Source organism: Schistocerca nitens, chromosome 3 (assembly GCF_023898315.1).
Source record: "Schistocerca nitens isolate TAMUIC-IGC-003100 chromosome 3, iqSchNite1.1, whole genome shotgun sequence".
In the NCBI taxonomy this organism is placed as follows: domain Eukaryota; kingdom Metazoa; phylum Arthropoda; class Insecta; order Orthoptera; family Acrididae; genus Schistocerca; species Schistocerca nitens.
In genome coordinates, this window is record NC_064616.1 from 493206171 (window position 1) to 493227945 (window position 21775).

Genomic DNA, 21775 nt, shown 5'->3' on the forward strand with positions numbered 1-21775 from the left:
AACATTACTTCTTTAACTAATGAATACACTGTCCTTCACAATTGCTGTAGAACAGAAGTATTCTTTTTGAAGCAGTTATAACTGCTCCACCTCCCTGCAAAACAGTGACCTGCAGTTCATTTGTGACTCTGGATACAATCAGTGATTCTTCATATGGCAGCACTGGTGGATCTGCACATTCTGGTTGTGTTGTCCTGATGATCACTGTGAAATTCAAATGGAGTTACTTCTGTCAAAACATTGGGAGCCTCAGACAGATTTTAATGTTCCTCATAACAGAAGTTCCTATGGTCAATCTGCACCTCAAGAATTTAATAGGGTTCCATTCAAAGGATATAACAACTACTCTGCACATTTGCCTCCTCAATGTAGGATCATCATCCTCGACTTTGTGACATCTGACAAACAACGTAGGACTTGCTATGAGCCAAAGTATGCTTTCATAATTGTTCTTATGGCCTGATCTCCTGCACAGATGTAAAAATTCATACTAGGTCTGCTGGATTGTAGCTTTTAAGTCAGTGGTTGGCCTTATGCATCCCAGCTGTGTTGCTTTTTTAGTGAGTTGTTTGACATAACCATTCTCAGGATCATCAGGTTGAAACAGACACAAAGTATCCATTATAGTTCCAGTCCACTAACCATGGATCAAGGAAACAGTGTGAAACCTATAGTTTCTTGCTCCGCTGTACTGCATGTGAATGTCACAATAGGCAGTTTTGTATCACAGTCTCTCTGTTTGACATCAACAGACATCAGAAACATATCTGCCAACATCTTACTAAAACATTCTGTGAGGCCATTTGTCCAGTACCTGGTTATCAACCTGTAGATGTTGTTGCATTGTGAAATTACTATTGACACCTAGCTTGACTGAAATAATTTTCTGTGATTAGAGGTCATTACATGTAGAGCTCCATGCTACAAAAAATATAGCAATTTCCAAAGCATCAGCAGTCAGTACAACTTTGGTGACAGCATAACAGGTGATGCAGTCAGCATGCTACTAGATAGTCCTTCAAATCTGTCAACTTGAGAAACTTCCCCAAGAGGTCCATGTCAATCAGGTGAGATGCAGCAGCTACAGGATGAACCAGTACTAGTTGTCCTGCAGGAATCTGAGGCAGGTGCTTCTATCACTGGCTTTACAAACAATGGCTTACATAATGTCTAACAGGTAAGCGAGGTCTGGCAAACAATAACTGTTTCTAATTCTATCAAGAGCCTTCATAAATCCCCAATGGTCAGCCTTCAGAGCAATTGGACTAATTCAGTATGATAGGCCATGAATGACTAGGGATTATGAAAAACCATTCCCATCCCACTGGGTCATAATTCCTTCTATACAATGTGCTATCTATTAATTTGAATTCTCCTTTCACAGCCTCCTCTAAGACCTCTAGGTCAATTGTAATACTTAATTTTTCCATTTGTTGGGCTGCAGTGTTTATTACTGCATCAATGACTGTGATATTTCCAAAAATGTAACGTTTCTCCCACAGATCCGTGAAAGGCAATTAATGTCCGTGCTTGCGTCCATTTCTTTATTCTACCGTGACATCGTACACTCACGCTTCGGTGTCCATCTTTGAGATTGACCTGATGGACGCTTCAGGTTGGCCAGCCAGCATAAAGAACAGTGATCAGTTGCAATAGTAAATAATGGTCTGCCATACAAATAGCTTCAGAACTCAATGATTGCCTGAACAATTGCAGCGGACTCTCTCAATCACGGAGTACTTGTTCTCAAGATCTAAGCTATCATTCTTCCAGCATCTTTCTGGATTTTGATTAGAAATGCACCTATCCCTTAAGCACTATCATCAGCAGGTAGTTATGTTTTAGAATCCTTGTCAAAAATTAACTTCAGCCGGTGAAGATGTCACCATCACTTTACAGAAAGACCTAGACCTTTCTGGCTCCTCATTCATTTAAAGAATATTTGCAGCTAAAATCCTTCATGAAGCATGTGTAGCAGGAGCACTTGCCAAAGAAGCCTCTTATGGTCATTACTTCTCCTGCATTGGGATGTCTCGTTTCCATTTACTTCCTGGGCAACAAAGAAACACTTTCTCAGATTCAGACCTGTGCCATGTAGTTTAAATTGTCTTTAAATGTTTATGAGGAAACATCAATGGCACCCAGGCAACAAAGATGGTGCAGTAGGTTGTCCACCATGCATTCAAAGGTTGCTGCAAACAGTATAACTTTGAACTTATGGAGGCTATCAGATACTATGGAGGTAATGAGATGTTATGGAAGCAGTCTTTTCCCATCAATTTTGTCAACTTCAACATATCAATAACCAGTCTGCATATCCATAGTGCAGAAATGCTTCACTCCCTTGAGGCAATCAAAGGCATCATCAATTCATGGCAGTGAGTATATACTCTCTTTGGTGATTGTATTCGTTTGCCAGTAATCAATGGAGGAACAACTTGGGCCATCTTCCTGCTCTACGAGGACCACTGAGGAGGATCAAGGACTCCGTGATAGCTGAATGGTGGTGAATCACAGCAGCTTTTCCACATGCTTCTTAATTATTCATCATTCAGCTGGAAACACCTTTTATACGTGTTGACTGACAAACTGATGAGAGGATGATCTCTTGTGTTGATATAGTGTTTCACATTGAGTTATCTGGTCTGCAGTGTCTCCTCTATGGACTTGAATGCCTCTGAAAACTGAAGCAGAACGACAAAAACTCACTGACATTGTTCCCCTGTCATTTTTGCATAATCTGTCACATTGTAATTTAAACAAAACTTTCATGAGTCTAGTCATGGGAGGTGTTGCCCAAACTGCAATCTGTTAGCCACGCAAATCTCCAAACTGTTGAATATAACTGAAGCCTGGAAAGCACACTGGTCATGATATATGAGTGATAGCCTCACCTTGCAGCAGCTCATCAACAGATTCAGTTCTACACTAACAAACACTGTAGTCCATATAAACAAAAAGCTCATCAGCAGTACCAGAATACGGGGTGTTCTCCCTGTACCTTTGAGTCACCAAAAAGTAATTTCATATGATGTGCACATGCATATGGCCACAATGTCTTCCACAACCACATTACTGGTATTTTTGGACACAAATATGGATTCATTACACATTATCACTCTCTTCAGATGTGAAAACGAATGACGTCTAGGCACTGCATTAAAGTACTTCTCAACACAGGATGAAACGCACTTCTATTCATCATGATCCCATTAATGATGTTCCCCCTTCCAATGCCTTCAGATACTCATGTAGCTTCTTGGCAATGAAAGATACCCCATGAGCACACAAGGAAAAAGCTCACATTCATGAAGACGACTGCAGAAAATTTTGGTTGATGTTCACCAACCTGTAGCTGCTTGGACAGGTCACTGCAGTCAATCAACATTATGGCAAACAAATAACGATTCTATCTAACACGGAGAGGTCCCCAGTGATGGAATCGACTTTTTGAAACTACCTATACAGTGATGTACTTTAAGATCCCACATATCACAGCCAGCAGCCACACTCCTTGGTGGGTCCTCATTTGTGAGTAATTGACAGAAAAAATTTTGGAATTTTGCATGATGCTCGTTAGCTTTGAAAAAGTACTGATGTCTATGAGACTGGTCATAGGCTGGCTGTGTAGCTTAATAGATAAGGTAAACGCCTCACATGCAGAAGATTGTGAGTTCAAATATCAAGTGCAAAATTTTTTTTTAAATTTTTATAATAAGGACTTTGATCATTATTTTTAATCAATTAATTTGTTTAAATATATGCAGTTATTGTTTCTAATCCTTTGCCACATTTTAATCATCATATTAACTTTTTCATTTGCTCTCAGTTTTCTTATCATTCTTTTTCCACTAGGAAACTTTCTTCACATGACTGTAATTAATTTTATGTATTAATTTTGATTTAATTTCCTTCAGTTTATCATCCTACCTTTTCATCTATGTTATTGCATATATTATATCTCTTCCTCATTTTGCTTGACTTTTTTTTTTACTTATAATCCTTTCTTTTTTTAAATCTTCATCTGCTATACTGTGTCCATAGTGAAATAGGAATTCATGCTTTAAAATGTTTTTAAGGCAATTACCATCTTTTCACAAAAAGTACATTTTTGACACTACTGCACAGTCAATAGAAATCCATTATTTTGTCTTTTGTTTCTCAACCGACAGATCAGCATTTCAAATGTTTAAATATTATAAAAGATAAATGAATATAATGAAATTCATATACACAAAAAATCTGAGTGGAAAAAAACAACATAAAGAAAAAATGAGAACAAATAAAAAAGTTCATATGGTGATTAAAATGTTACAAAGGAACAGAAATAAAAAATTACATTTAAACCAATTAAGTACATAAAAATAATGATCAAAATCATTTTGATAAAGATTTAAAAATAAGAAAATGTTGAGCACTTAATGAGATTCGTAACCACAACATTCTGCATGCAAGGCCCTTACATTACAAAATCAATCCACACATCTGTATTCTTTTAAAACTAATAAGCATCAAGCAAAATTCTTAAATTTTTGTTTTGTTTTTTGTTTTTTCATCGATTACTCACAAACGAAGGCCCACCAGGGTGAATGGCAACAAGGTGTGATACCTGGGATAGTTGGTTTCAAAAAGTCGATTACACTACTGGGGACCTCTCCTTTTATGTGTAGCTGCTTACAGCTAACTTTGCTTTGATCTCTGAATAGTTTACACTGTTTGAAAGTGAGTCTACAATAATTAAAATACACTTTAGGACATCCCAGAAGAATCTGATTCTTCATGCTGTAACTAACCAACTTCCATTCTACCAATAGCTGCTGTGAAACAGATTCCAGCAAATACAATACTGAGACACTGGACTATCATTACTGCTACTCGCATCCAAGGGGAGTTTGGTACCAAACACTTATGACACCTGGAGTTTCAATACTTGAGCAATGCTCCACTGCTCAATCAGAATATTGGAGCATGATCAAACTGAAGTTCTGAAGCAGCAGCATTCCTCATGTGGTATTTGCTGTAAACTCAAGTATGTAATTTTGATACTTTTCTATATAATTGCCTCCATAGCTAAGACCTTTATTGTAGCAGCTTCTTTATACCTCATCATAAAATGTTGCTACCTGTGATGATAAATCAGTGGGTCACTATTAATTTCACATTATATGAGGAACATTACCAGTAAGGAATTATTCTGGATATAGAGTGAAGTCAAAGCCAGGCCAGATCAGGGTTGAGAAGAATGAGGGAACCGACCCCATCCAATGATTATTGTGTTATGGTTGAATATTATCAATAATTTTAGAACATCTTTCACTTGTTTGCCCGGTCACTGAAAATATCCACATGAACCTTGCCAATTAGATCGCAGATGCTCTCATACTTCCACCTTCAAACTGAATCACTGCCCAAGCCTCACATGAAGCAGACACTGTCATTCTGTTCATCTTTATGAACACATACTAACATTAATCCACAGTTCACAATTAAATGCAAAATCCATATTTCATAGCACAGCACATTCACAGAATAGGGACCCCATCAAAGTGTTTCTTGGGTTCATCAATGGACCTTACCCTTCATGCGATCAATTATGTCAGAAGCAGACTTGAAATTATTCTTCTGCTCTGTTCTGTGATAAAGGTCTACAATCACCAGAATACTCTGCTTTTTCATTAAATCCCATTGCACCTTGCAACAAAACAGTGTATTAGTGTGACAAATAATTGATCTGCAAATAAATGATTTGTATTAAGTGGCAGAAAGAAAAATCATGAAAAAAAACAAGGATAGCATGTATAAAAATAATTATTAGTACTCATTTTAGTAGACGTATTATCATGGTACTTGTGCCTCCTTGGCTTTTTGTGAAACACAGTAGCTATTGACCTTGGAATTTTTTCAAACAATTTACAAAAGTGCAAACAACAGCTGTATGGCATATTAAGTTTGCTCTACTGCAGAGACTAAATTGTGAACAAGTTCTTTTATAGAATTCATTGCAAGTGCTTTTACATTACTATGGAGAGATTGGAAAAAATCATTTTATTTTAAGGCTAATTTCAGTGGCTTTTTGTTAAATTTGGTTATTTTCTGGTAATTTTATGTTATTTTTTCCAATGTTTTAATTTTTGGTGGTTTATTTTTGAAGTACATTATATTACTTATTTTTGTCTTACTTCGTTCTGTTTCACAGTTATGTTGAAAACAAATATCTACCAATTTATACATCTACTAACATCACAGACCACATTTATATACATTACTGAAAAAATTACTTATGTTAAACTCACTAAAGCTAGTCAATTAAAGAAAAAAAGTAACTCTGCAACCATACTCTGTCGAAAGTTTTTCAAAATATAGCCATGTCATAACTTCAAAGCTCTCTTCTGAGAAATTATGCCACCAATCCATCAGCACTTCACTACAGTGCGATAACAGTTCCCTGAAGTCTACATATGAACACAAAACATTCAGCACAACATAAGACTTTTGACAATGTCCACATTTCCTCCTGGCATGGAAAGTTGCTTTTCCAATAAATTATGAAGAGATTTGTATCCTGCTGAACATCTACGTACGTGAGATGTGACACTCCGGGTATACATATCAGACTCACTATCATGTTAGCATTAACACAGTTTATCATTAACATCCTATGACTGAAACAAAACCCTAGGGCTGTGAACTCAGACTTGCATGGATATGTGGTCACCGGAGTCGTCAGCCCAGTTTGAAGGTGCAACCCAGTGCATTTCCGTGTTTTTTCACCTCTGCCAAAAGTGTCTGTCCCTTCATAATTTTCAATAGTTTATTGGCTTCCCCACCAAAAATTCCTTTTCCCCACAATAATGAAGCAATCTTCATACTATTTTTATCCTTTAATAGAAATAATAGTTATACCGCCAATTTATTGTTACTGATTGCAATATTGTTATGCAACATTTTTCTGTCCCTACTGGTATATAAGTAAGTAGCCAAGAATACAATTAAGTAACAATACAACATTTTTGGATGTACTGTAGTGCTGCCAAATACGTTAAACTACTGGCTTTCACTTTCTACGAATAAAACATTTGAGCACAAAAAAATCCAGATATATTAACTGAAAATATTTGTTTAGGCGTAATTGTACTGACTGTACCTGAAAATTTTATCAGAATTATTAATATTAGACAGCACACTGCAACTGATGTCTTCACAGAAAAACTTAAAATTAATTTCATGATACCGGATTTGAAACTACCTTAAAGAAAATGGAGCTAAAATGTAGATACACAGATGTCACCAGTGCCCCACAAAAATCAAAATTATGGCCTTATAAACATGATATGCAAGGAAACAGAAAATTAAGAGAAGAATAACATAAACAGAGCAATAACAGCACAAGAGGACACCAAGGCATGCAAGCAAACCCAAAAAAACCATGATATTTGTATCAAAGCATTAGTTGCACGCAGTGCTGCTCTGTACAAATTAAATAGTGAGTTTATGAACATAACTTACTTCAAAACCACCACGTTCAGCACGGTTGCGACGGCGGCCCTTTCCTCCACGGCCACGGCCTGAATTTTCATAGATAGAAGGTGGATGCGGAGAAAGGCGGTGACATTTTGTGATCAAGGTAATAATAAATGCATTGTGTAGGTGCACTTGATCTGACGTTAAGAGCTTCCTAGCCGACTGATCAAATTCTTCCTTGCTTTTCTGCATTCATAAACAGAAACTTCTATACAAACATGGAAATGTTGACTAACAAAGAGTAACCTAAGAGAACGATTACCTACCAAATTGCCTCCAGACAGAATAAAATTTGAAACATTTAGTTAGAATGTCTACAGATTTTGGAAAGCACAACTGAATTTTTTATTTTTTTCTCATATGATGGTATATATCATAGGTAATGAATAATGATATCTTTAACAGAATGAAGTTATTAGAGTACATGCACAAAAATGAAGACAACTACCAGAGTACAAAGACAAGCTATTCAATGAGGCACAACAAAATATTTCTGCACTAGTGAGGCAACACAAGTGCAAATTTAAACTAGATAAGAAGTAGTCCAACAGTAACACACTTATCTTCTCCTCTGCTGCATTCTTCGACCGTACAATAACTCACGACCCACCAAATTACAATTTATGTACTTTTTTTAACGGCATGATTTAGAGTAAATGTGTATACAAACACAGGAGAAGATCACAAAAAAGCAAAGTCAGATGGAGATACAGCAACATTAGTAGGCTACAGTGTGCTGAAGAGACAGGATAGATAGTAGACAGCAAATGGTGAACAGGAAGAAACAAATGCTATTATACTACACTATAAAAAGCTGTTCCAACTAAAAAGCTGAAATTAAAACAGATGGTGTGCCAAACATGAACTGAAAATAGTATATAGCAGGGCAGTTAACAGGACATGTGAACAGCACTAATGATGATTAAACCACTATTTAGGTGGTCTGTGGCAGTCTTAATGTTTAGCAATCTCTCAGTGCTACAATCTCCACAGGTTCCACATCTGTGCTCATTCTGATAACCAGAAACATGATTATATGTGGTTTAAGTTAGAGCACAATGAATGTTTCAGGTAAAGCCTACAATGCATGTACCAATGGTATCATGTCAAAAATCAGTTCACATTTTTCTTAATAAATTACAATGTGTTAGTGCTGCGCTACTGTGACAAGTCAGTCTAAACAAATGTGAGCAACATAGCCCCTCCCAGAGCTGTTTCCCTCATCTTATGGATTTATTACTGTAAAGCAATTCCAACTACACAGGAAAAGAAAAGGTAGGCCCTGTAGTAATTTCATACCTTCATTTGAAACCATAATCGCAAAAGCACCAGATACCTACAAAAGAAATTACCAAATAATCAACACACAGCACTATGTGAAACAAATTATTAAGTTTTGTTCTTGAAATAAATGAAAGCCATGCTATAAAATTTACATGAATATATTCTTGTATTTAATTTACTGTCAATAAATCTTACACAACAAAACATGCCTAATCATCAGTATAGGGAAACTTTGTTATAATTAGTTTTTGTTTTTATTCCTTGTTACAAGCAGCCTGTGCTCCACCATCAAGTAGTAATTTTGTCACAAGCTCACAGGGCTGCCTTTCATTGATAGGCCTTTAAAACAAGCAGATTTTGCTCAAAACATGTTATTCTGAGAAATGAATTATTTAGTAAATGCAAGTGTGTTTATAAACACATTTGATATGACCCTTGGGGCGTGTAGAACTTGTTTTTGAGCATGAACTTTACAATGTTGGTATTATTAGCACATAACTGGACTGAAAATATATATTAGTTTGTGATGACGAAACTTATGTTTAGCAGTGTGTCTGTTTATCATCTTTCCAGATTATATTAATCATCTTGTAATACTTTAACATACAGTGGAGACTCAGTTACCCAGACCTCAGTTATATGGACTCATGATTATCTGGACTGTCAACTGCGAGCAAATATCTTTGTAGTCTAGTTGGTGTGTACACGGACATGTCGTGCTGGCACCACCCGGCCACACCCCATGTGACCTCTGTCCTGTGCATTTCATTACTGTTTCAGTTAGACAGTTGCCAGTCACTGCGCTGTGTTGTTTCTGTGCTTATAATGTCACAGCACAAGAGAATGGTGTTATTGCTCAAGAAAAAACAAACATTAATGATTCATTAAAAAAGGAGAATGTGGTTGTAAGTTAGCTGGTAAGTATAGTGTAGATATTTCTGTAAGTGATATTAAGATGAATATCGATTCAGTTATCTAGATTTTCGATGATCTGAATGACAGACAACAACAATTAATCCGATAAATCAAGTTTCCACTTTAGGTCAATAGACATTCAATGACTTCTGAATGTTTGGAATGTAAGAGATGAAGTACTGGCAGAAGTAAAGCTGTGAGGACAGGTTGCGAGTCATGCTTGGGTAGCTCAGTCGACGGAACATTTGCCTGTGAAAGGTAAAGGTCCCGAATTCAAGTCTCTTTTCAGCACACAGCTTTAATTTTACAGGAATTTTCATTCAGTGGCATACTGTTCTTTGACATAAACACACAATTTGGTTACTAGTAATAAAACTATGAAATTCAACAGCACAAGATTGTTCTACACTGCTCCTCCAAGGGCCGGAGAAAATGTTTTTTACAAACATACTTGTGTTTAGTACATAATTAGTTCTCAGAACAATAATTTTGATATAAAAGTTGGAAAATTTAGAGACCTATAAACAAAATGCACTGCAGTCTCCTGCACTTAAATAAAAAGTTGTTGCCTGATAGTGAAACATGACCTTTCAAAATTTTATCATGTCATAAAACTCAAAAGTAACTGGTAACACAGTTTTATCTTTCAAAATTTATTTTCCACATTCACAGAGATGACGAAAATAAAATATGTCTATATTTAAAATTAGTTATATTCTTCATTTTACTTTAGTCACTGAAACCCCTCTGGTAATACAGAACAGTAACGCGCAGAATGTGTAAAAGGAACTACACGTCAAAATGAAAATTTTGCTTCTCCCTGCACTGTCTGTTTCCCTTGTATATATTAAGAATACTGTAGGGGACTGATCAATCAAGATACAAATAAATCCAGTCCAACATCACCCACCCAGTACCTAAAAACATCTTGTTACTGAGCAGCCCTAACACATCAAACTAGCAGCAAGCCTTTCATTCATCTGATAGCTGACATGTAAATTACTGTGCAAACAATTTTGATATTTGGAACTACTGTTACAGTTATTTGTGTACATGCAGAAACAGTATGAATCATTAATTTAGACAATCTCTGACAACCCACTGAATAAACTATCTGTTGTGATATCGTATGCCTGGAATGACTGTAATGTTCACATGTACGCTATCATTCAGGAAACACAGAGGAAATATATAGAGAACAAACATTTAAATGCAGAAAAATAGGATAAACAAACAAACAGCAAACTAAGAAAAGCTGCTATATTATTAAATAATAAGCATGCAAAACTCACCATTTCATTTTCCCATTAAACGATGTTATCAAACTCCATACTTATACTAAAGTTTCAAGTTAGCAGGTTAAATATAGATGAGTGGTACTTCACTTAATGCATAGCAAATATGTGCAATTTTTGTAAGTTATTTTGGAACATAATATAACAAAATGACAGTTGGACTTCAATAGTATTTTAACAACAGATACTATTACTTTTCTTTTTCCTGTGCTGATATTACAAGCATAAGATAGAGAGTCACGATGTGGAAACCCATTTCATGAGACAATAAAGCCACATGATGACAGTGGCCATAATACAAGCCACATGATGACAGTAACCATAACACACTGATGGAATTTTTTATATCTAATTAAATAAAACAAAGCAAAAAGTATACTGAATAAGTTTAGAATGATTTATAATAACCACAATGGGTGTACGGTGTCCTTTGACTGTCAGTTTGTATTTAGGTTGCAGTAAACACTAATTTTATTTTACTGGCAGAAGCTTTCATTTAAAATATAACATTATAACATGTACTTTTTAAAATTCTTCTAAATGCAAAGCTGCCTTTATGTGAGTAGTATCATACATTTGCTTACTGTCCAGCTATGTAAAAAAAAAAAAAAAAAAAAGAACAAGGAGTAGGGTTTAACATCCTACTGGCAACAAGGCCAGTGGAGACAGAGCTTTAACTGATAAAGGAAAAATATGTTAAACCTAAGTCAGGATGGTCAGATTGAGGTTTGAACCCTGCTCCTCCCAAATGCAAATCCATTGTACTAAGCACTGTGCCAATATAATCAGTACATACTTTTGTCCTCTCTGTTAAAAGAGAATGGTGTCATGGACTATCTGCACTAATTATCTGATGGATAAATGTGTCAAAATGGTTATAATTCCACAATATAATCAAGTGAAGGCATGCACCTTGAAACCAAATGAGAAACTAACAAACTGTTTGCAGATAGCTGTGGTAAATCCACTCCGCAAACAGATCAGTGGGCTGTTTCAGTGGTCAAAGCTTTACACTAGTATTCGGGATTAGGAAGGATTTTGAGTAGTTTTATACTAACATGATTACAGACAAGTTGTAACAGATTCAAGTATCCTTAATTTATTCTCAGTCTCACTGTAGTTTCTTAAGGGAAAGAATGACAATAAAAAATATGATTTATTTCTATATGGGGTAGTACAGAATTCTTTGATTTTGTGGACCACATTACATACTTGCTCAAATTAGGTCATTATGAAATTAAGGGGGGGAGGTTAACTGATGATCCTCTCATATATAGAAAACTGGGCAGAGACTGTTGTTGCCCAGTGAGAAAAAACAGAGAACAACTTTGAATTGGGTTTTCTCAAAAATGTTTGAATACATAAGTAGTAATGCAATCAACTTGTAACTGTCTATATTAGCCCTGACTCCCATTTTATAAACGAATATTTTAATCTGTTTCGAAACAGACCACACCTAATAAATTAATCACGCACATTAGAGAGGACTGCACAACACAATGAGCTTTATAAGCCTACTTGATATTTTATCATACTCACTGGAATCTCTAATCTTCAATTATTTAACAATCAGTTCAATCTCTTTGTTAAAGCTGCATGCAACATACAGTTTATGCTCCTAAAACTTCTGCATGTTTGCCTCTGCCAATGAAATTTTGGTGTTATTTGCCAGTTATAGACACAAATATTTAATATTTTACAAAAATGAGGGTAAAGAAACCATTTGGTTTGAAGATAGAAAACCTTTCCAATTAGGTGGCTAAATCTACACATAGGCAACTGCTAACCAAAATTGCCATATGACTATATTTTACTGTAGAGGTACAATACCTTGAGTGCTCTCTGTATAATACCCTCAGTATTCTCTTCCTGCCATGATACTACTTTCAAAACAGACCATACAGTTCTGATTTTGATATGAGTGCTCCTAGTTGCTTTCAATGTATGAATTTTGCATCTCCAACAATACACTTCTACACTATGCAGAATTGTCTGTAGCAAAATTTTGTAAATGACCTGTGCTTATCCATACCTTTGCGGATGAGCTGTGCTTGTCCATATCACGGTACAGTTTCCCCTCATTTCTTCATGATAGCCTGATGTAAATCTTTACCTGAGACATTATTTATTAATACTTCATTTCTGCTTGTAATACTGTTACGTTGTAATCACAGCCGAGTCCAAATCCCAAAGGAGGATTGACAATGAAGTACAACACTTAGCACTGAAAGCATGTTAATTACAGACACCAAAATACAGAGAGAACATAACTAAATCTTGGACAGAGAGTACTACTATTTGTACAAACATCAAAAATTCCAGACTATGTGAACATTAAGACATTAGAAATTTAAAAAATGTTCTATAACGATAAATACTAAATAACAGATATTTGCTAGTGATTAAATTTGAACTGGTGACCCGCAGCATACCAGTTAGTGACACAAACTGCCACTACATATTCCATACAGCACAGCTCATGGCACAGCTCCCGCCCCTAGAGACACAGCAATTCACTGTTTCAGAAGTTCTCACTGGAGCTGGCTACAGTATCCTACATCTAGATCTTATCAAAGGTCCTCCATATGGCTGCACAGGAGGATCCTCATGTTCGGGTCAAGCTGGTAGTCTCCTCACCATGATGAGCATTGAAGGCAGTCCCTCCCATCAACGCTTTGTGATCATTGAGTAGACCTTCAGTTGAATGAGATGCCCACATCATCAATCTGTGACCCATGACTGTAGCAGGGTTTCATATGGAGGACATGGATGATGTCTCCACTTTTTTTTTTTTTTTTTTTTTTTGGTCTTGATTAAGGATCATAACGTAATCCTTGACTGCATATGTGATGTTCAACAGGAAAGAAAGGATTTGGTACAGCCCAAATCAGTGTCTTAGTAACTTTTTTGATAGCATCACTTTCCTCACATGTGTAAAAATCCATATTACGTCTCCCAGGCTGTATCTCACATGCTGGTATTTGACGTGTAGTGATCTCAGTCTTTCTTCTGGCCTTACTGGGTCTGTATGTGAGCCAGCTATCTTGCTTCTTAGGTCTTGATGATGAGGTGTTTCTCATAGTCATCCTGAGTGTCATCTGATTGAAACTGGAACAGTATATACATTGTTATTTTGGCCTCATACCTGTGGAGCAGATAGAACGGTGTGGTGCCTACAGTGTCCTTCTGCATTGTGTTGTATGTAAATGTCACAGCAGTATTGTACCATTCCATGTGACTTTTGGCTCAGGAGATATCTAAAAGAACATATTTACCATGTACACATTCGGTCTCTACCTCACCTGAAGGGCAGTAAACAGGGCCATGGCACTCAGATTCCACCAGAACTGCTGCAAGCAACTGTTGATCACATCATTTTGCAGTTGCAGCATCTTGTCGATGGCTCCAGAGCTCATATTGAACAAATTGTGTTAGCAGTTAATAATAAAATCAACATTATCCCCTCTCAGTTGTTTGATGTTTTCTGTCCTAATCTGTTACATATGGAAACATTTCTATATGTCTTTCTTGAATTCAAGTGCTAGATTTGCAGCTGGTGGCCAAAATTGGATGTAAGTTTTTTCCAGTATAAATCAGATCCACATTAACACATTAGAATATCTACAAAGTTTCACTGCCATACAATAATTACAGCCCACACTGTACTTCTGCAAGTAGCTGCACTTTAATCATAACCACCTACTACACTGACAGCACATCTGCAACATCTTAATAAAGTGTTCTGTGATGCAATTAATCTGTGGGATGTAGGCACTTGTCGTTCTACTCTCACGTAGAACACTTTTACATTATCAGAAATCATCACAAGGGATGATCTGTGCTTCATGATGTCTTCTACAAGAAACCTTGCAATTCCTGGAGCTTCAGTAGTTGGCACAACTTTAGTGAGAGTATGGTACGTGAGGTAGCCAGTGGAGACTATTATCCACTGATTCCCATTTATCGATTTTGGGAACCTACCCAAGAGACCAATTCCAATCTGGAGCAATGGCACTGCCGCATGACAATTGGTATTGGTATCAGATGCTCCAGAGATTGCCCATCACATCCTTGAAGGTTGCTGGAGTATTAAATAGTCCTAACAGCATAACTTTGACCTAATGGAGGCCATCAGGTGTTATGAAGGCAGTATTTTTTCAGAAAGGCTAGTCAACCTCCATTTGCCAGTAGTCTGTCTGCATGTCATTAGTTGAGAAATACATTGCTCCTTTCAAATACTTAATGGTGTCATCAATATCATCAACCTGTGGCAACATGAAACCTATATTTTTTGTGATTCTGTTCAGTCATCACCAGCCAATACAGAAATGCAGTGTGCCACCTTTCTTCTTCACATGAACCACGAAATTAAGAGTTGTTCAGCCAGCAACACCCTGTAACAGTGCTGGTTAGTTGGTGGATACTCCTCAGTGTTGGTGTGGTGTTTTATCATGGGCCATTTGGTCTGTCTTTTCTCCACTCCACATTTGAAATCATCCAAAAGGTGGTGCAGAATGGCTAACATGCACCAACATCATCCCCCAGTCAGGCAATTCTACAGGCAGTTCAGTAGGAGCTTCCTCTAGATTGATAACTGGAACTTGTCTTGATGATAGTGGGATAGCAGCATCTTCAATGGTAAACAACTGCCCTGAGCAATCTTTGTTATTGCTGTATGCTGCTACTAATGTGTGTGAGCGTAGTGCCGCCGCACATGTGTTCTTAAGTGAACTGTATCAGCCCAGGCCGGCCACTAGCAGCCATCTGTGAGAATCGAGCACACAGTGTGGTCTCTGCCATGTTGTCTACTGGCAACTCACACTTATATAAATGCATGAAGCAACGCTGTCTCACTCTCACTATATTCTTTCAGTTTGTATCACTCACATCAGCTGTTCTGTGTATCACTTATGTTGCACCTTTTGATGATTGTTTTGCCTCGTTACGTGTTGAGTCGAGAGAGGTTTATTTCCGTTATTGTTAAGAGGTTTATGAAGAAAGTCATACTTATGTTACTTGGATCAGTTTTGCATATTGCTTAATTACTACACGACTGGCAGTGAGGATGAAAGTCTGTAAGTGCGGTTTCATCAGGTTTAGTCATTATGGATGCTGTGCTATCAGCCCTGATTAAACAGCTTACTTCTGCAGTGACCACTTTGTCGGCTTCCATCAACAGACAGGCTACAGTTCTGCCGGTCTATCCACCCACTTGTCTTCTGTCTCATGATTTAGCCAAGGATTGGGAGCTTACAAAAAAAGACTCGGACAGCATTTTTTGGTTTTCGGGGTGACAGGTTCGAACTTGCGCAAAGCCTCTTGTGGATTCCACACAATGTGTATCAATTACTGTGTAAACTTGCTCCTTTACAAGAACTGGCAGCTCTTACTTTTGATCACATGAGCAATTTATTGTCCAACTACCATCTCAAATGAATGCACGTCACAGCAGCACGAGTTGAATTCTACCAATGTCACAAGAAACCAGACCAGTCACACAGGGCCTGGGCAGCCAAACTTCACGGCCTTAGCCGTAAGTATCAGTTCATTACTGACGACAATAATGACACTTGTGCAGACCGTATGGTGTGCAACACAATTATCTGCTTAGCTCTGGACAAGGAAGTGTGACAGAAGGCTTTATTATGTGGAAGTTTTGCAAACAGTACAATCTTTTGAAGTTTCCCGGGCAGTGGGTGACCAAAATGAAGTGTGAGACAATGTGGCAGTAGTGTCACAAGATGTGCTCACTAGGATAAGAGAGAGCTTGCACGAGGAAGTGACAGTGGTGGTGGTAAATGTGCTAGCCCTGCGCCGAGCAGACCAAGGCCGGCCCAAGCAGCTGTGACCGCCATAGTGCCTGCATTAGCGTTCTCCATTTCCATCTTGTCCTTTCTTTTTTGTCCAGCACAAATATGCAGTGTGCCCTAAGTGCTGGGCTACTTGTAATGCTTGCCAGAAGAAAGGCCACAACGTCTCTGTGTATCGTTCGGTGAAGGTTGCTCAGGATATGGACTTGGATGTACACTGTGTGACTATAATGCTTGTGTCTTATGCCAAGTAGTTTATCAAGTTAAGTGTTTTTGCCAAGTGCTTCAGCTACAGGTCGACACAGGAGCTGTAGTGACTTAATTGAATTTTCAAACCTACATGAGTTTAGGCTCACTACTATCAGTTATAACAAACAGAACATTGCACTGTTGGGACAATTTACAACATTTCCCTCTTACAAGTCAGGGGTTCATTCCATTACATTTTTGGTGGTTGCTGGTGCCGGTGCTGAGAACTTGTTTTGGATGGATGCATTTCAGGAATTTGGATTTTCTATCACCAATACAGTTCATCTTGTGTCCCGTCGGGTACCATACTCTCAACTGGAAACACTGGGTGAGGAGTTTTCAGACTTGTTTTCGGAAGATATAGAATGTGCTTTGAATTTTTCTGCTCATATTTCTTTGAAATTAGTGGCTTGGCCTCATTTTTGTCATGCGTGTCCTATTCCTGTCACCCTGAAAGATCAACTGAAAGCAGAATTGGACAGACTTCAATCTCTATGGGTGGTGCAACCTGTTATGGCTAGTGAATGGCCTTCGCTGGTTGTAAATAAGAAGCCGTTGGGTAAACTTGACCTCTTTGGTTGGTTGGTTGGTTGGTTGGTTTGTTTGGGGAAGGAGACCAGACAGCGAGGTCATCGGTCTCATCGGATTAGGGAAGGATGGGGAAGGAAGTCGGCCGTGCCCTTGTGAAAGGAACCATCCCGGCATTTGCCTGGAGCGATTTAGGGAAATCACGGAAAACCTAAATCAGGATGGCCGGACGCGGGATTGAACCGTCGTCCTCCCGAATGCGAGTCCAGTGTCTAACCACTGCGCCACCTCGCTCGGTACCTCTTTGGTGATTTCAGTACTACAGTCAGGTGATTTCAGTACTACAGTCAATGTGCAGTCGTATCCTCTCATGCCAGGAGGAACTGTTGGTGAAGATATAGAGTGATCAGTACTTTTATAAAATTGATTTGTCTGAAGCATATCTGTAGGTCCTTGTGGAAAAATAGTCTCGGTGAGTTCTGGTTTTGAATACTCTTTTTGGTTCCTATAAATATTGGCGCCTTCCTTTTGGTGTGGCTAGTGCCCCTGCTATTATCCAATGATTTTTAGAGCAACTGAGTACACCTGTGTCGCATTGCATTAATTATCTGGATGATATTGTTGTTAACTTCTCCATGGCCAATCACTTGAGAAATTCATGCACTTTGTTTTCTGTCTTACAGTCCACAGTCTAGGTGTAACCTCACAAAATCTCAGTTTTTTCAATCTTCTATTGTTTATTCGGAGTTTGAGGTCTTGCAGGATGGGGTTCATCCTCTGCCAGACCACACCTCCACTGTTAAGTCTATGCCTCGTCCCTCATCAACGAAGGAGCTTCAAGCCTTCCCAGGGTAGACAGCCTACTACCATAAAATCCTGCCAGGGGTAGCCACATTGGCCCATCTGTTGCATGCCTTGTTATGCAAGAGTGTAACTTTTGCTGGAGCCCAGACTACGAACGTGTTTTTCAAATTTTGAAATCAAAACTACTCTCAGGGTCCTTGTTTATCTGCATTCTCTACGGACCTGCACTTAGTTTTAGTGACTGACGCCTCACAGTATGACCCTGGCACAGTCCTAGTTCACTGATATGCTGATGGCTCTGAATGACCTGTTGCTTTTGCTTCTAAATCTCTCACGAGAAGATGGCATCCAGTGAAAAGTGCAGTGACACAGTGCTCTCGGATAAAAACAAATTAAACAGTTCGTCATGCAAGAAATGTAAAAAACGTGTAGTGAAAGGAATACTATGTGTTAAGTGCAATTTTTGGATGCATGAGAAATGCACAAAAACGTGCCCTAAATTCATGAGTGAAAACTTTAAATGGTCTTGTTTTGATTGGTTACATGAAGAAAATGTACGTCTAGCACCGGCTGTTAAAGACGAAATCATAAAAGCGATGCAAACAGAAATTGACACTCTAAAATGTGAAATATTGTCACTTAAGCAAGGAAATAAGCAACAAAAGAAGGCATGTGAGCTTGCAGGTTATAACTGCAACAAGAGGGATACCGTGAGTGTAAACAATCTAAATGTTGAAAACTAAAGTGCCACTGTTTCACCAAAAACATCGACAGCAGACTCCGAAAAACCACTAGAAAATGCAAATTCAAGAAACAAATACCATTGGAATAGTGTTACTTACAAGAAAAACAAGGAAAGTTGTCATGTTGGCGAAGTCAAAAATGAAAATAATGAATTTCTTATTATTGGCGATTCTATGCTGAAAAACATCAACGTGCCGAATGCAAAGATTGGCGTACATCCAGGAATCAGGACACAGCAACTAAACAAACATTTAAATAACATTCAAAACCCAAAAGAAGAATCTCCACAAATTTCTCCAAAAAACTACAAGGGCGTGTTTATTCGCATAGGAATGAGTTCTCTTCACAGCTCCAGTGAAGAAGACCTTATCAATGAAACACGAAACTTAATTCGAGCGGTAAGAAGCTTATATAGGACTTCAAAAATTGTTATCAGAGGTATTATATGTAGCATGTCAGTAAGTTATAAATATGTAAACAGGGAGCATTGTAATGATCTTGGAGCAATATTTATAGACCCAAACAAGTTCTTGTGTGACAAATGCCTGGGGATAGATGGCCTTCATCTAAACAGGCTAGGCTCCAAATTGCTTAGTAAAACATTTACTGATGTATGTCACATCTTAAAAAGTACTAACAAGGGAAATGGATAAGCAGAGAGAGAGGGATGCAAAATTACATGTGGGGGGGGGGGGGGGGGAAAGAAAAAAAAAAAAAAAAAAAAAAAACAACCAAATAATATCAAAATGCTTACCAAATGAAAATCTACCCACAGTAATAAATAAATCTGGAACCATGTATATTATGCATTACAATATAAATGGTCTAATCTCTAACTCCTTGAATAGCACATGTAAAATATATGAATTGCAATTATTTCTGTCTGAATGCAAATTTGTAACGAACATTGGTTGACGAAAGACACTATAAAATTTCTAAATAAAATCCAAAACTTCACCGTAGCTGCTAGCTACTTCAGACAAAATAAATCACATGGAGGCTCATGTATACTTGTTCATTCTAACATAACTTTTAAAATAAGGAATGAGTTTGATCATCTGAATGAGGAATGGAGCTTTGAAAGTTGCTGTGTAGAACTTGTACATCTAGGTATTATTGTAACTTCAATTCAAAGAATCCAGGGAAATCAAATAATGAATCACTTCCAATACAAATTAGAAAATATGCTTGAAAGCCTAATTAAAGAAAAAAAGAAAAAAGTAGTAATAGAAGCTGACTTCAACATCAATGTCTTAAGTGAATGCCATGAAGCTGACAAATTCACTGATCTAATAAAAAAATCCGGCTTCAAACTAAACTTCTTAGAATACACCAGAGAAAATGCCCAGTCAGCAACCGGCATTGATAACATTCTGACAAATTATGTGTTTGAGGACGTTCATAAATTTTGCTTAGATATAGGAATGTCTGATCATAAAGCACTGTTTATTGAACTAGCAAAAACAAACACAGAAACCTCACCTAGAAATAAGCCTAAGTACTTTAAAAGAAATTTAAACTCGTAACAATAACAAGTCAATTAATGAAAACTTCCAAAAATTCCTAAACAGCTTCCTTCTTGTATTCAATGAAACCTTTCCACCTAAGTGTGGCAACACCAAAGTGACAAGTAAACAAACTTGGAAACGGCAGCTGCACAAAGAGCTGAAATATAGCAAAGATCTAGCTTTTATTGAATATGTGAAAATGTTTTTCAAAAATGTTGTAAAGGCAGCAAAACAAATGTTTAACAGCGAACTAATCTCAAACCATAAGAATAAATCAAAAGCAGTGTGGTCTGTTGTTATATCAGAATTGGGCATTAAAGTCGACAGCCATGAAATTTGTAAAATAAAGCATGAAAACACCACCATTGTAAATCCTGCTCAAATTTCGGAACACTTCAATGAATTCTTTATCAATGTGACAAAATCAAATGTCAATGTTACAAATTACAATAAAAATATATGTGCATATGGGCTTGATCGAAAAAATATATCTCCCATGAAATTTAGAAATATTACAATGAAAGATATAGAAGACATTAAATTATCACTAAAAAATAAAAATTTAGTGGGTTGGGACGGGATATCTGCGAAAGTAATTAAATCAGTGTACAAAATAGTAAGTCCTCCACTAGCTGAATTAATCAACAAATCATTTGAAGAAGGTTGTTTTCCAGACTCATTAAAATATGTGGAAATAAAACCACTTTTTAGGAAAGGGTCAAGAGAAGATATGGGGAATTATCGTCCTATCTCCCTCCTTCCAGTGCTGTCAAAAATTTTCGAGAAAGTAGCTGCTATCCAAATCCAAAACTTTATTGTATCACAGGGGATTATTTTGCGCAATCAGTTTGGCTTCCAGCAAGGCAAAAATACAACAGACGCCATAATTTCATAGAAAAAATTAGCACAGCTCTAGACAAAAACAGTAAAGTAGCCAGAATTTTCTGCAACCTGACAAAGACTTTCGATTCCGTAAATCATTCCTTGCTAATCCACAAACTAGAAAAATATGGGATTAAGGGTGCAGTACTTCAATGGATTACTTGTTACTTATCTAATAAAAAACAAAGAACAATCATCTCTTCAAACGGTGTAACTGGAAAACAATAACACAGGG

General features: G+C 37.3%; 1 protein-coding gene across 2 annotated transcripts in view; it reads right to left on the reverse strand.

The window, feature by feature from the left end:
• Positions 1 to 21775, reverse strand: part of LOC126248422 (transcriptional adapter 1-like) — a 177804-nt gene that overhangs the window by 98020 nt on the left and 58009 nt on the right. The window contains exons 2-3 of one of the 2 annotated variants that reach the window (XM_049949388.1): positions 8821 to 8857; positions 7507 to 7707 (exon numbers count right to left, since the gene is read on the reverse strand). In XM_049949388.1, coding sequence (XP_049805345.1) covers positions 7507 to 7707; positions 8821 to 8857 — 238 coding nt within the window. The remainder of the gene's footprint in view (positions 1 to 7506; positions 7708 to 8820; positions 8858 to 21775) is intronic. The other variant, XM_049949389.1, reaches the window with a different exon arrangement.